Here is a 14,975-nt window from a genome sequence, read left to right as displayed (position 1 = left end):
AATCAATAACTTCTGCATTCACAAGGGAGAAAATAGGTCATGATCAGCAATTGTTATTTTTATAGTATATAGAGGTAAAAATATTTCAAACCATTTACAGTTCTGTGGAGCTGATCTTGCTCTTAAATTCTTCATTTGCTTTTTCCAAGCCAAACTGTGATCTAGATAAATTTGCCGAGTTTGCTTGAAGATTTGTGCAGATTTTTTAAATATATTTATTTAACTTGGGAGACAATTACTTGCACTGAATGCCCGTTTTCTACTATTTTGACACTACTTACTTTCCCTTATTGTAAAAATCTGCATTAAACTCTAGAGAAATAATACTGCAGTATTTGTCATTGCACACTTCAGCCCAAAATTCTTGAGGGCCTGTTAAAACTGCAAAGATCCTAGATCTCCTTCCTCTGTTTGGAGCTTGGTAGTGTGCTCACATCTATAGCCTGCAAAGGATATGGAGTGACATCCTGCACTTTGCTGTTCCTTGCAAGTTAGCAAAGTACTGGGCCACTACTGTTGGCTCAACAAACCTGAGGAGATGAGAGAGCCTGCTAAGTCTCTGAGGCAGCTTCTGGTGAATACTAAGGGGTTTTTCCTTCTGATCTCAGACATTATCTCAAAAGTATCCTACAACTTTACAGAAGAATTGCCATGGTGCTGCAGTAATAATGCTGCCAAGTCTGGTAATTTTGGGGATTTTTTAGAATAGTGTTTTGATTTTAATAAGAGATGATCACATAGACAAGCACAGATCAGCTTTCAGCTCTAATTTTTTTCTTTTCCTTCCGGAATTTTTCCTTTTCTTCCTTGTACCTAGTTTCTTTGGTCCTGGTGCAGTGGAAGCTCCTCAAGGTCATTTAAGCTCTAATGATATTTGATGAATCAGTTTCTATGAAATTGTCATTCTGTCCAGTAAATTTGTCTTATACCTTACAACTCTCCTGTTCACCAGGTGTCTGAGTGTGGACATGAACAAAAAATGAAAAGCTAAAACCTTCCCTTCCTCTAGCAATCTGGACTCTTTGCTTACACAGATAAGATCTCTGGAATTCAGGTAGTCTAACAACATCTGAAGAATGATAGTTGAAATCGGTGCTTTGCCAATGAGCCACAGGCTTGCCAGAGAAAAATGAGCTTTCCCTCTGTACAGACCTGGAAGCCAGATTTTTCTGTCTTTGACCTTGAGAAAGTTACTGAGTCTCTCTATCTCTATTTTCCCCTCTGCAGGAGTGATTGCATGTAACTACCTCACCTAGATCTAGTGCATATTAATAAGTTAATGTCTTAAGGTACATTAAAAGGCATGAAATATCTATTCAAGTCCCAGTTGTTCTTAGGACTTAAAATGGGAGCTAATTCCTGGATTTTTTTATTAAATTTTATTACAGACATTATAGAACATTAAGTTCATTTGTGCACTTAACAGTTTTGATTGCAAACATTTTCTGGTACTCTAATGTCTATTCATAACCTATTCTCAGAAGGGCAATCTGCCCCTTGTCATAGTATGACTATTATGACATGTCATTTGTGCTGCCAGTTTGCCTCTATTTTCCCTGATAAATTACCAGTATTATGGTAGATAAAGTTGAAACAGAGATATGTGTAATTTCCATGTAACCTTTTTTCTGCAACCTCTGTTGCTAATTTGTGTCTTACTGCAAATTACTTTCCCCTTCAGTCCAAAGGGTGTTTGTCAAGCATAAGTAAAACTCTAGATTTGGACATCATTTTTTACCATTGCATTTTAGGAGTTGATGAAAATCTGGTAAGCCCTGCCACCAAAATACGCAGATTTCATCCTCCTAACCAAAATGAATTTGAGAAGAAAGATCATGCCTCAAAGCTGTGCATCACAAACAGTGGCTAAGGAAGCCTTAGAGACTCTCTTGTGACACCGAAATGTGTCTTTAATTTTGACTTAGTGAGGCAGTTTCTTCATCTGAAACAGCCTGATTTTCTGCCTTGCCTGTATAATTCTCAGCCTGTCTGGAAAGGTGACAATTAATTTCATTTACTCTGTGGGCTCGTGTACAGGAGCAGGCACAGATGAATCCAGGGCTCAGTTTGTTCAATGTACGTACTAAAGAGCTGTTAGGTGGCAATATCTCACTCCAGGCTAGAATTGCCTCTGTGGCAGAGCAGTGAAAAATCACTGTGCCCAAAAAGACTGTGTGTGAGACCAGTTCCTCTGGGACACCCAGCTCAGCCTCAGACTGTAGATTTATGAAATGAAATGCATTAGACATTACCACCAGTGTCTTGTAAATCTTACGAAACATATTTGAGTCAGAAAACATTTATCTTCCATAAAACTTGTCAAGAGAATTGCATCTTGTCTAAACTTTAGCATTGCCTAAGGATAGAAATACTTAATATTTATAGCTCTGCCTTCTCTCTGACACACATTCCTGTAATAGAAACGTATATACAGTGGTTTGAAGTTCTTTCAGACCTTTTGTTTTAACTGCTAAGTACATAAAAGTACTGTGGATCTGAAAACATTCTGATAAAAATGTAATCTTCTATTCCAAAATCAAAGGGCCTGGCATGATAGACAAGAAGTGTGCAGGTTTTTCCCACTAGATTTTACAGGAAGTATTTCACTTTTTTCTTTTTTTAAATTTTTTTGTACCATGAGTCACTCATATGCTTAAAAGGTGATTTTTCATTGAAGTATTTTCTCACTAAAACCATTGTAATCTATAGTGGTGTCACTTTTTTTTCTGTTTTGATTATGTACAGATGATCCAGCAGTTATTGCAAGTTCTTGTACTAGGGAGCTATGAATTGTTCGCATCCATGTGTTAAGATCTTCTTAAAACAAGTACTTGCTTAACTGTAGCTTTTTTCCCTGGTTTTGCTGCAAAACAAAAAACTGGTTTAAAATGGGCTTTTTGAAACAATAGTGTGCTTTTTGGTGAATAATGCTAAAAAACCTTGTCGTGTAGTCACCTGACCATGTGGGAGTTTTGCTACTGACCCAGAGTCATTTATACACAATGGACATATCCTATGACCTTGATTTGTCTTTTTTAAGTATACTGCAGTACTGCATGTATTTCATAAGCACTTTGCTTAAACAGCTGACTTAGGCAAATTGCTGTGGAAAGGGCTGATTTTAATCAAGAACAACACAAAACACTAGGAAAAATGAGGGGCTTAAAATAGAAAGTAGTATTATCAAGAAAGTGGATGATTCAGAAAGCTTACAATGAGATGAGAAGCTGCCTATTTCTAGATCACTAGTTCAAATAAAAATCCTCTGTGGTAACTTGTGAATCTTGTTGCCATCCTATATCTGCTCAATAACCTGAATTGATGGATCACTTTGATATCTGCTACCCATAAGGGGACACACCCATAAGGATGCATCTGTGAGCTACATCCATCCTTCACAGAACAGGGAAGCACCAAAGAGTCCTGGATGCTGAATTGCTTCTTGCTCCTTTCATTTGTACTTACTCTCTGTGCATGTATTGCTTTAAAATTAAATTAATGATCCAGTGGTTGCATGGTGCAATTGGAAGGTTTTGGGTGTTTTTTTTAGCAGTGTTAACAGAATTTCACAATATTATGGTTTTTCTCAGAAATTTGATTCCAGGCTTTTGAATTTCCTTCCTTTCCTCTTTAAAAGACTTACTCAACAATTAGCTTACAGAGAAAACAGATTTAATGAAGTTCATAATATAAAACTTCTGAAAGCATTTCAGTAAATTAAAAGTTAGTTCAAACTTTTTTAAGATTGTAGTGTGTTGATTTGTCAGTATGAGAATTCAGTTGATGGATTCTAAAACTGCATTTGGGATAAAGGGGTTTTTTGTGTCAAAATCATTGAAGTCAAATACAAAAATTTGCAAGCCAGTTCTTCATTAATCTCTCTTACTTTGTGATACAAAACATGGGCTATCACTAAGAAAATTGAGTTTCTCTGTTCAAGGAATCTAGTAAAGCTCTGTATCTCATTATTGGTTAGTCTGCAATAATACATGTTGGAATTTTAAAAATTATTTCTTTGAAGCTGAAGATTATGATAACAGCTTGTTGGTATGGTTTGTTCACAGGATCTGAAGCCTTTTCTTCTCTTTAATCCCTAAGCATATTTGGAGTAGCATTATAACCCTAGAACTACATTTTTAAAAGTCTCTCTGGAATGTTATCTGGAAGCCATTTAAGAGTCCGTTCTAACTTACAGGTTAGAAGAAAGCAAAATGTTTCAAGTTGAAGATAGTAGATTCAGCAGATTTCTGTAGAAAATCATTTAAAGAGAAGAATACATTTTATTCAAGATTCAGAACACCTGTGGTATTCAGGCTAAAATATTCAAGGGAATTGATGGCACTCAATACTTGTCAGATCCAAGTTGGTGTGCCTCAAGGTCAACTTGGCCAGAACATCTGCTTTCACACCTGTGTTCTTCTGAAAAGTAAAATGGGAGTTTGACATAGAGAGGGTGTCCCACAGGCAAATGTTGCCCATTTTTCATAGAGCTGTTGCATCTGCCAGGACTTCAGAGAGAGGGCAGTTTCTGCTGTCTCACAATCCTGAGCTGCCACCATTTTTGCCTGCCCATCTTTCATTCTGATTTCATACTGGAAAAGCAGCATGAGCTATTTCAATAAAAACTGGTTGGGTTTTCCAACTTCTGTTCCTGACTTTTCTTTTCACTTTTTCTTTGACTTTGATCTTCACCTCTTCATGTTCCTGTTTCCCTACTTGATGTTATTTGGTAAAGGGCTTTGAATTCAACACATAAACAGGGCTAGATAGTAGTAGTCCTCACCACAGGTCTTCATCTCATAAGATACTGAAAATAATCAATCACTCCTGTGACAAAAGAAATATGATGTTAGTGCCAATTCTGATTGATCTTCAACACCTGGCTGGATAAAAAGCTGAGGCATGAAAAGGGATATCATCATGTCCACCTCCCAGTATATAACTGTGCCATTAGCAAACAAACCCCCCAGGTTTTAGCTTCTTCCCTGGTTATTCTCACCTGCTCCCAAAGTCTCTTTTCTCCAAGCCCAGTTTCACAGGCTCGCTCCTTTGCACACCAGAGTTGTGCATTTGCCATCCCCTCAAGTCACGCATCACTAGTGCAAGCCCCTACAGTCCACCCTTCCTTCCTCCCACTCTTACTCCACCTGCTCCACTCAGGTGAGACATTTTCTCCTTGCTGCCTGCACACCAGCGAAAAGGTCACACAGACACCAGGCTGAAGGTGTGCTTACCACTGAGTAGCTGGTCCCTGAGAATTTGTCAGAGATCTTTAGTGCTTCATCCTGGCTGACAGGATTTCTGCTTATTTAATGTCCTAACTCTCCCTTTTAAGTGTCGTACCCTAAATCTAATAAGTACTCAGTTTAAACCCCTTAGAAGTCTTGCTGGTCTTGAAAAATCTTTCTGTTCTCATTTCTTCTCAAAAAGGGATGAAAGACCACTACTTTCCTGTATACAGTGAGAGAAGCAACTCTGCCCTTCATTGAGCTGTTTCCTTCAGTTTATTTATTTTCTTTTCTTTCCCAACAGCTCTGGTTTACACACAAGTGACAGTGTTACAAAAGCAGGACCTTCAGGCCTTCCAGACATGAGACAAGTGCCAACTGTTGTGATCGAATGCGATGACAATAAAGAAAATGTGCCTCATGAAACTGACTATGAAGATTCTTCCTGCCTTTATCCAAGACAGGAAGAGGAAGAAGAGGAAGATGAAGAGGAGGATAACTCATTATTTACAAGTAAGACTCATTCAATTTTTCCTTTCTCACTTATTTAATTTGTACCCTGAGCTCACAATACACAGAGGAAACACAAGGCCTGTGTATTTTCTTTCTTGGGTGTGGCTTTTTCATCCCTCACGGCTTGACTATATGGAGATGCTAATCCAAAATAACAAGCAGTATGAATTTATAGTGATTTCACTAATATTCATGAATCCTTGTCTCGGTAGTGCTCAGACTAAACTCAAATGACAAGTTTGGGCTTATATTGGTTCAGTTACAAATTGGCTTTTGGATTCACTTTCCCAAATGCCCTTTGTGAAGAGAAGCCCTGCTTTTGGCTTAAGTCAAGATCATCTCAATAGTTTCTTCAGGAGGATGAAATGAGTGCCACACATAGAGAATCAGAGCTTTTATATACAGTCAATAGTAAATAATTTTGGAATCATATATGTGCGCATGCTTTGAAAGGGGTCACAATCAGAGGATTGGGCTCAGATAAGAAGAGGTTAATTGATAACCATATGTCCTGGTTTAGGGCAATTTTGGGAGAAAAACCTCTAAAGGGGCTTCCTCTAGAAAAACAAATTCAAGTGGCCCCTCCCCAGCAAACTGTGCGCCTCTCCTCTCCCCCCTTTGCTCTCAGAACAAGTCTTAAAGGTGCAAAACTTATCATGCAGCTAAACAGAACAGATGACTGGGGATACAAGCATCATATAGCCAACCCAGGACACCATATCACAATTACGGAGTGGGAAAGGACCTTGTGGCCTTCCTGACCTCTGTAAGAAAACTCAATTCCTGCCTCGGTGTGGCATCTGAAGTTCCAGGCCCTTGCCTTTCTTTTCTTATGAAAACTGGAAGCAGTACAGTCAAACAACATCCCTTTTAAAACACATAGAAATAAGATTCTAAAACAGGCATATTTCATCTCCTCATCACCCCACCTTACCCTGTAGGTGAAATTAAGCAGTGTTTGCTCTTATACTAAAAATAGAACAGAACTGCACTATATCACACTCTCCTGACAAACTCTCATGTGTTTGTGTCTCTCTGTGTCTGTCTTCCTTGCTCAAACTGCTTTGAACACCAGCCTAAGAAAGCAAATTTGAGCTATAAAAGACCATTGGTTTTTAGTGTCTTTGCCACGGCCCTGGAAGCAGTTAGTTCATGTGCATAGAGATTTGTGCCGCTTCTGATTCCTTCTAATGCTGGCTTGCATGTCTTGATATTACATTGCAAGACACATTCAGATACTCCTTTCTTTTGACATGCTATAGCTCTGCTGCCTGCCCATATTCTGAGGTTGAATTTTTCATTCCATTATGTGGAAATACTGTGCTAGAGAAAGCTACAGATGTTACTACCAATTCTGAAACAAGCCCTTCTTCTCCATTCCCCTCTATGGAGCAATATATTAATTTATATTTCCTCTATACCTACCAATTTCAGCTTTTCCTTATTAAGATAGGAATTGAGGTTAATTGAGCACATGAAGTTAATGACACCCCTTTTCCCATCGTCCAACCAGTGTAAAGGAGCCTCATATCCTCCCTTGGCTAGTCCTTCTTTGCCAGGTGCATGCTGTAATGAAATGATGACACCTCTTTTGGCAGAACCTCTCCTCTCTCCCACAGGCCCCCTGGCAAGGAAACTCTGTAGGAAGGACTCTTTAGCAATCAAACTAAGCAACAGGCCTTCCAAGCGAGAGCTAGAGGAAAAGAACATCCTCCCCATGCAGACTGATGAAGAGAGGCTTGAACTTAGGCAGCAGATTGGGACAAAGCTGACAAGGTAAGAGACAAACATTTTTTTAACTCTTGCTCTTGGAAATATATGGTGGCATGTAGTTTTTTCCTTAGTCTTTAAACATTTGAGATCTGTTTGGTTACAATGTTCAAGAAGAAAAGCCATGGAGAGAAAAGATATGGTTCTCTATGTTATTTCTGGTCCAATAAAGCTTCCCATATAACTCCCCATTTCATTTTCCTGGTATATGCTATGGGAACTTTGGTTAAGTATCAGCATGAGCTACATGAATTTGGTTCTTGTTGGCACATCACTGGAAAATATTCAGCTTTGGTAACATTTCAGACTGTAGCTGTAAGTGCCTTTTTATAAGCTATTAGTTTGGCCAAAGGTCACAGGTATAACTTTCTCTTCTGACGGCATCACCTGTGAGTAGCTGAGACTTTTCCTGGTGCAAAATAGTTTAAGTCCTTCAGTACTTGCCTTCATTGGGTCGGGTTGGACAGATTTACCCTGTCTAGACACTTTCTTCTTCATAACAGGGTTACTCACTAGCTGCTCTGGTTTTCTGTATTGAATAGGGTGTAAAGGGGTGGCCATTAAATGTGGAGGATTTCTGACAAGAATTACTAAACTGAGGTCAGACAGAACTGTCTAAGAACCTTCTATGTGCATGCCATGATTTCTGTAGTCAGTTGAATCCTCTTACATTGTCAGCTTGGTAGTATGCAGAGCTGGTGAATGCTGTTAGTTGCTCTCCAGTGAGGAAACCACAAGGAAATGACCAACCAGTTATTGGGAATTTTCTTGCACATTTTCATTTTTTTATTTTGGGGGTGGGTGGATAAGGGGGAAACACTGCTACCATGTTGTGGAGACAGGAAGAATAGGAGCTCCAGGTAAATACCACTTTCAGCATTTTATTTACTTTTCTTTCATGGCCTTGTTTATCACCTCCTTGGAATAAATTAACCACACCTTTCCAAACTGTCTTTGAAAGTTTTTGTGCTGGATCATGTTCAGCCTGCTCCAAAACCTAAGTTTTCAGTATCTTGTTGAGGGGCTTCTGCAAACATGCCCAAAATATGTAAGATGGTGCTGCACTGTTGCTGGTACTGTGATTTTTCAGTTCAGTCTTTATTCGGCTTTATTCCGAACTTGTTAGACTGCAGCTGCACTGAGCTCTGGGTCCCAAAGAACAGCACAGGATAGCAAGGTCCCAGTGGTTATATGGTTAAATTTGAACCCTTTTGAAGCATCTGAAGAATTTAAAATTTTGTCTCTCACTGCTTGACCTTGCAATGACATTGAACAGTGTTTCCACTATCTTGCCCATTTGCCTAAATTACTTAGGTCTTTCTGAAGTTTTCCAGCTATGGCTGATGAAGGAAAGTAGTGTCATTTATAAACACTGATTCTGCACAGCTCACTGTGCACCAGATCTTTTTCATTATAAGTATTTTATTTTTCACCTATCCAAAACCTGCTTTTTTCCTCACTAAACAGTATTTTTTCAGCAAATGCCTTTTTAACAAGGGAAACTATTTTTGGCTGTCTGCAAAGCCCTTCCTGTGTGAGCCCCATATTCTCATAATGTTGTTTTTTTGTTTCCCCAATTGTATCTCTGCTAATCTAATAGTTTGAGCTAAAATGCCTGATGTTGTCTTCTAATATAGCTAGGACTTAGGGGCAATCACAAATAGTTCAAATAACTAAAACTGTGTATATATGAGTTCAAAAACTAGCTGAGCTGAATGAAACTGCTGTTTCATTCCTGCTTTATATCAGTGTAACATCACTGAAAATGGTAGAATTTCACAAGCTTTAACTGGAGTGATGTAGTTTCCAGTCTGACCTTTTAATTACTACTATTTACGACTTCGTATCTCATCCTTTTGAGTAGCTGAAAACAATAAAGAGATATGAGGAGAAAACTATTTTGCTCATATCTAATATGTAAGAAGCCACAGGCATTTCAGCAGCAAAAAGGAAGAGTGCTTGTCTTACCAGTGCTCTGTATCTAAATGTGATGTATCCATGTGCATAAACTGATGAATATGATATTAAAATAGAGAGAATATTTCAATTTGGACAGTATTTCCTTACTGTCCAGACTTTATTACTGAATCCATCCTTTGCTGTTGCTTCGTAATTGTCACACAGTGATGCAAATGCCAAGCAAAATTAAAGTAGTGAAGCATTTATAGTCCTTAGAGAAGATGCTAGATGCAGACTATAATTGCAGCTGGCAATTTTGGATTTCAGAGGTATTTGTACTGCTCCACCAATGGTTCCCTAGGGTTTAAAATATCCAGCCAATCAAATCACATATGCTACTTACAGAAGTAAAAAATGCAGAATAAAAACTTCAGCATATAGTTATTGTCTGTAATGGATCAATTAATTTTCACCAAGAGGCTGATTAGGATACTTCAGTATTTGTGCATAATCCTCACAGTATTTAGTTTGGAAGAGCTCATTGGCTGCCACATTTGGCAGATAAGAATTTAGTACTATTAAGAGAATGTCTTTTTCAAAGATGCCTCTTCCCAGGCATATTGAGATTGGCCACTGACATATTGTGTGGGACCAAAATCATCCCAGGTGCAGTTCCTCCAGCCTTATTAGAGTTGCACTGGGAATCAGTTTGGCTCAGAAAGGTCTGTTCAGATCCTGTTTAAATGTAGCTTGGAACCTCTGAACCTTCTGTTATTCCCAGAAAATTGTTATGACTTCAGTGTTACATCAGCCAACTGGAAGAGAGACTCCAGAGCAGAATTCACTGTTTCCCATGCTGGGAGAATAGTGCCTTGACTTACACCAGGCCAGCTGTAAGGGTGAGGCTGCAGGGACTGTATCTTACAGAAGGACCTGGCCCACTACACACCTTGGTGTTCTCTGAGCCATGAGAGACATTCTTTGTGCCTGTCTCAAAACACTTCACATGAATGTCGTGCTTCCCTGGTCTGTGTCCAGTATCATGGCTCAGCACATGCAGACCCCAGCAAAAACAGAGCTTCTTGCCCAAGGTGCCAAAATATGTCCTAGCAAAGGCAGGAGATTCCACATCATATGAATTCCAGCCACACGAACAGGCCAGTGCAGCATAAACCATTTCTGAGGAGTCCTGACATAGCAATTATGGCAATTGATTACAGCGATTAATTAGAAGAGCTCTTCCTCTAACCAAGCCAGAATGGATTGCTCCAAAATGTGACATCTCCTATGAAACAAGGAGCAAAAATAGTAAATTAAGATGCAGAACTCTCAGCTCAAAACCACATGTGGCATGAGGATAGGAAAATGGATGCTGGAGACCATGTTCTTGGCTGCTAAAAACCCTTACAACTCCATTATCTTCTGCTCTGAAATGCAAACCTTCTGTGCTAAGTAAATCTTTAAGTGAGTATGGTGTTCCTTTTTTTTTTTTTTTTTTTTAGCTTCTCCCAGACTTTTCTTCTATTTTATCCCTCTGGTGCCTATGCAGCTTCACAGCTGCTCAATAAGTGTGCATGTGTGACTGTAAGACAGAAAGGAGAACACAGGAGGAAAAACAGCGCTCTGAACGATAACAGGGTGAGGGAAGGAAAAGACAGACATCTCTGTTCTGCCTGTCTCACTGACTGTGATAGAGAAGCAGCCAGGAAGATTTGGATTTAGCTTTCAGTGGCTGTCAGGGTGAGAGGAATGGGATATCCAGGCTGTGACAGTGACTTTGGATGTTTTCCTGGGGCAATGGTAAAGGCCTGTCAGGAAGCCCTGGTGAAAAGGAAGGCCGGCACTGTTGGGTGATGGACAGCAGAACTGCACAGAGACTGCAGGAATGTCCCATGGTGCTGAGACAGGTGCTTCAGTCCTTGCACATCTCTTTCACCACAGAATCATAATGGTGCTCATGACAGACCCCACAGACTTAATCAACACATTTAGTAAACATAAGGGCCCTTTACAGGGCTCCTGTCACAGCATCTCTGTAATCTTTGTTACAAACGCCAGACTTTGCACTTTCTTGGAATGGGAAGACCTGTTTTCTTTGTGTGTCTTTCACAAAGTGTTCCCCCATACTCTGAGAAAATGTGTGTCTTTAGACCGACTGATCTGCCACACATCCTACAAGGGAGGCTTTCAAAACCATTCAAGTATTTTTTAGTCTCACAACCCACCAACTCTGGTGAAGGTGCTCATTAGCAATTAGATACAGGAGTATTAAAGCTGAGATTTTAGTCCACTGCTTTTCAAGAACATGGTGTATTTATTTGTTTCCCCTGATTGTTTCCATCCTGGCTTTTCCCACCTGCTGGAATTGGATGATCTAATAACACAAAATGTCTGGCAATCCAGTGTGCTGGCATCATGTTGTTAATAATCAATGTCAAGGGAACTTCTTGATATTCACAGTATTATTGCTGGTCAGCATAATGTCAGTCTGATCAACACACTCCTACCCACTGTCTGCAGATCTGGAGGCAGAGGAGACACATAAAGGCAGTAGTGCTTGTCAAGGGACTGCTGCCCTTCACTGGAAGGTGCCACAGGCACACCAGTAAGATTTTGCTATCCAATAAAAGTTTGTGCTGTGCTGCTCCCAAAAGCTGTTAGTTGTAGGGGTCATATTTATCGTGCCCAGTGTGAAAGCAGAGAGATGAGGTGGGGGAGCAGCCTTCTGCACATTAGCTAACTAGTAAAATGAGAAACAAATTAAGAAAGTAACAAACTACCTATTGCCTCTTTCCTGACTTTGAGATGCTCTTCCAATTGCTCACCTGAATCCTGTGTGTCACTAGATGTATGTTCTGCTGGCTTTAAAGCTTTAAAGTTTCTCTTCCAGATATACAGTAGTGCTCTGCATTGTTTTTTGTGTAGCCCTAGATTTATTCACTACAATACCTTATGGGGTACTGTCCTTACACCAGCAAGTGGAAAATCGTGATCTGAAGCAATATAAATAACATATTGCAAGGATCATGAGGCAGTAGATCATGAAAGAGAGAGAGACTCTGTCTGTGTGCATATGGCTGTAAATAAGTACACGAGATTTGGACATGCACACCTGCTAGATGTGTTTTTATAGTCCCATTGATGTTTTGGAAATAGTACTGGGATGTCTGTGACTGAGAAACATGGCATGAGAAATCATTAAACTTTATGGAATGGCAGGTTTGACAGATGGTGATCACCTACTATCTTGTTGAGAAAGGTAATCTACACATTCCCTGGTCAATACCACGTATTCCTCAGCTGTTCTGAAAAATGCTGCTTACAACAGAAATCCTGTGATTGAATGAAGTTGGTGAATTCCCACAAGTATAAAAAATTGTCATTGATTTTTAAAATGTCATGAGGCTGCTGTGAGGTTTTTGGACTCGTTCGTATGAGATACTAGAAAGAAGAGTAGAAAAATTGGACAGTTTGGGAAGAGGATTGGACTGTCAGCATCCCCATGAAGGTGACAGATACTCCCAATACTGAGGACGGGTCAGTCTGCAAGGCTTGCACAGTCATTGAAACACACAGCAGTTCTTCAGAGGTCTGAGGAGACTGAATAGTTTGAAGCAATCATTTTTATTTCCTACAATTTAGGCTGTGAAGAGATTCAGCTTTTTGAAATGGCTAATTCTTTAAGCAGTGCTGCAGTCCCACTAGGGAAGGGTTTATTCAGCCAGAGGATGGCAGCATGATGGATCCCGTTGAGCATGGCTGAATCTCCTGGTGGCTGCTCCCCATCCGGTGCTGTGGAGGGCATTTTGCACCCTCCCTATCTCCGAGTCATTTAGGGATAAAAAGAATGGGCAGACGGCAGGATTAGGCTTTATTCAAAGACCCCATTTTGTTGGGTAACGTGAAATAATTTCTTCCTAATTACATTTGACGTCTGCAGTTCTCACACTTAATGTTAGCTTCCACTAATGAAAGCAGAGCAAGTGCCTAAAGCAAGAGCTCATCCCTGATGGCAGCACGCACGCGCGGGTGTGCGTGGAGCTCACCTCTCCACATGCAGGGTGCTGGGGATAAATCACACAGAAAATGGGATTGTGCTAAACAAGCTCATCGAAATCCTGGATTAGGGACGATGCGACAGCACTAGATACGTGAATGGGGGTGACAGAGAAAAACTGCACAAGGCTGAGCCTCAGTTTTAGCTGCAATGGTACCTAGGGAGATTAGCAGTTTTCCCCTTTTAGTTTAGCTATTCATTTGCTGAAACCCCAAGGGAGCTGTGGAAATTGCCCTTAGCATCAGGAGGAAGGCAGGAGAAGCAGGTGATTATTTATGGGTGACGAGCTGAAACTGAGCTACCATTACACATCTGGGCTCAAATGCTGGGAATAAATATTCTGAGCAGAACTGGTTTGGATTCTGTGCATGGGTGCAGAAGGGAGATGGGTGTTCATGGCCCTTGTCAGCCCTCTCTTCTGTGATCAATGTCCTGGTGGGCTCGGCTCTGCTGAAAGGAAAGGTGGCTTTGTTGTTACAATACTCTGAGAAGGCTGCATCTTCCACCAGCTTTTCAGCCTCAGGCAAGCCACTGAAAGAGATCCACACACATATTTATTTATTTGTTTGCTTGTTTGTCTATTTAATTAAGGTGTGTTGGTATCTCAAAAAGTACATCCATGCCTATGAACTTTGGAACGTTGCATTAGTTGACAAACTCTCATTGACAGCAACATTTGTGTGCTTTTAAAAAACCACCCGAATACCAAGCTCTCTTTAGACATCTAACTCTGTCTTTCAGTAGGACAGGGGTCCTCATTTCAGAGCATGGTTTGCACTTACCTCTTTGTATGAGGAATTTCCATGGCTAACATCATCATTCATTACAGAAAAAGGCATGTCTAACATCATGATGGTATTGCTATTGTTTTGATAGTTGATGGTTGTTTTGCATTTCATAGCTAGCAGCATGAGTTTGCTTTGTCTGAGTAATTTGCTATGGCAAAAGGTCAGTGGAGCAATCAAGGGATGACAGTGTCACCACAAAACACATCACCTCTACACACTCCTTGGTTTGGAGAAGAAACAGTGTCCTTAACCTTTCCAGCTCCACCTTGGGATGGAATGAAACCCTGCCCCCATCAATTTTGCTCAACTAGGGCCAGCAGATGTTTTGTTATTTATGGAAGCAAAGTCTTGCAGAGTAGATATAGTCTGTCCTTGGGCAGATGTGTCTCTCCATGTTAGACAATGGAGCTCCAAATGTACAGAGACATCTTATTTATGCTACTACAAAGGAGGAGAAGCATTGTTCTGAGGAGAGGGATGATTTTAATGGTAGGCAGCAGGGAGTGGCATTTGAGGGCAAGGTCTCCCCACGGCACCTGTGTGACCACTGATGAAATGAAAAGTGTTTTCATCATGTCCAAAGTTCATTTCAATCAGAAATGTCACCAGCCCAGAGAGGAATTTGTTATTGCTGGGGTCTGTTACTGTTCCTGTTTCTGCTCTCCTGGAAGCAGGGCAAGTCATGCTGCCCTGTCATTGCAACATCTATTTCTCCCATTC

The 14,975-nt window shown here is 40.3% G+C and overlaps 1 protein-coding gene across 8 annotated transcripts in view; it reads left to right on the top strand.

Annotated features, from left to right (window-relative positions):
• The window catches only part of PHACTR1 (phosphatase and actin regulator 1), a 325,876-nt gene that overhangs the window by 270,760 nt on the left and 40,141 nt on the right, over positions 1-14,975 (top strand). For all 8 annotated transcript variants that reach the window (XM_059472153.1, XM_059472144.1, XM_059472178.1 and 5 more), the window contains 2 exons: positions 5,533-5,741; positions 7,361-7,517. In XM_059472153.1, coding sequence (XP_059328136.1) covers positions 5,533-5,741; positions 7,361-7,517 — 366 coding nt within the window. The remainder of the gene's footprint in view (positions 1-5,532; positions 5,742-7,360; positions 7,518-14,975) is intronic.

The sequence above is a fragment of the Ammospiza nelsoni genome, chromosome 1, assembly GCF_027579445.1.
Source record: "Ammospiza nelsoni isolate bAmmNel1 chromosome 1, bAmmNel1.pri, whole genome shotgun sequence".
Classification (NCBI taxonomy): domain Eukaryota; kingdom Metazoa; phylum Chordata; class Aves; order Passeriformes; family Passerellidae; genus Ammospiza; species Ammospiza nelsoni.
Note: the sequence above shows the minus strand (reverse complement) of the source record. Positions and strands in the feature narration are given on the sequence as shown.